Raw genomic sequence first — 1,409 nt, forward strand, 5'->3', positions numbered from 1 at the left:
TTACACAGTCTACGCTATTACATCCTTACACAACATAATTTAATTATACAACTTTTAACCGTTAACAACAATAACAACAATATATATATATATATATATATATATTATATATATATATATATATATATATATATATATATATATATATATATATAATAAAATTACATTTAAAGTTCCGTTTTTGACATGAAAAAGGTGTAGTGAAAAACGGCATGTCTACTCTTCTCCCATCCCAAATCAGATAACTTTAAAATCCCCAGGTTTCAGTAATTAAATACCCCTTCATATGCAATGTAGGCCCAGGCCACCAATACCGATCTGCATCTTCCATTCCCCACAAGTGGGGGTCCGTTCAACCCTCACTCCGAGGCATCCCCAACACCTATCACCCACCGGAGCAGCGTGATGGAATCGGATTCCAGCAGATTACTGACCTGGATGAATTGGATAGTAAGAGCTGATTTCCCGACGCCACCGCCTCCTACCACAACTAGCCGATACTTCTCCTGCACCGAGCCGTCCTTCCAGCCTGCCATCGGGAACTCACTATTACAACTCACCGCTGTCCTCGTAACACTGAATGAACACCCAGTTTTAGACAGGCCGGTGCAATTCAATTAATGTTTGAGAGTGAAAAATATCTTAAATCCGCTTGGAAAAGAAATATGAGATGTATTTTCTTTCTTTAAAAAAAAATAATGTATTCTGTATAATATGTCTATCAGTAGGTTGCTACTAGCAATCCGTCCCTACACTGGTGCACACTGAAACTGCAGCGCTGTACTAAAAATGAAACAAAATAGGGGAACCACTTACTACAAATGGCCGTCGCTAGGGGCCCTTCCACTGCCAAACGAACTCATGAATCTTTAGGAGCTGTACGTTAAAAATAAGAAGTTGCATTATTATTATTATTATTATTATTATTATTATTATTATTATTTTTATTTTTTTTAAACAAAACAAATGGTAGCCAGAAACGAACAAAAGGCACTGCGTTGTATTATGAAATATTTAAGAGTATAATATTACAGTATCTTTACATGGGTTGTGTATACAGACATCTCAGCTTAGTTGTAACCAAAAGAGGCAAATTGAACACACATTATTGACTGTTTTAAGCCCTAAACAATATTTTTTAGTGTGTTTTTTAGTGTGTGAAACAGTAGCCAGTGCAAAACTGTATCCCTTCACAATGAACTAAGATGCTAAAGGGCTGGTAGTCAACAAGTTTAGGCAGTGTTCCTCTGTAAACTTAATTAATAAACTGCTGTTTTAGACAACTGAAAGTAGATTCCTTGCTGATTGTGTTTTGTGCATTATTTAGTAGATTACTGCTTTCCATTCTGCTCTATCACAAAGCAGTGTGTGATTTTACCGCACATCTGGGCTTAATATGGAAATACTGG

The 1,409-nt window shown here is 36.1% G+C and overlaps 1 protein-coding gene across 3 annotated transcripts in view; it reads right to left on the reverse strand.

Moving 5' to 3' along the window:
• Positions 1 to 789, reverse strand: part of LOC121294598 (ras-related protein R-Ras2) — a 50,850-nt gene extending 50,061 nt beyond the window's left edge. The window contains exon 1 of one of the 3 annotated variants that reach the window (XM_041218465.1): positions 435 to 789. In XM_041218465.1, coding sequence (XP_041074399.1) covers positions 435 to 536 — 102 coding nt within the window. In that variant the 5' untranslated portion in view covers positions 537 to 789. Of the gene's footprint in view, positions 1 to 278; positions 298 to 434 lie in introns of those variants that run through there. The other 2 variants (XM_041218464.1, XM_041218468.1) reach the window with 2 other exon arrangements.
• Between the last annotated feature and the right edge of the window lie 620 nt (positions 790 to 1,409).

Source organism: Polyodon spathula, chromosome 19 (assembly GCF_017654505.1).
Source record: "Polyodon spathula isolate WHYD16114869_AA chromosome 19, ASM1765450v1, whole genome shotgun sequence".
NCBI classification, from domain to species: domain Eukaryota; kingdom Metazoa; phylum Chordata; class Actinopteri; order Acipenseriformes; family Polyodontidae; genus Polyodon; species Polyodon spathula.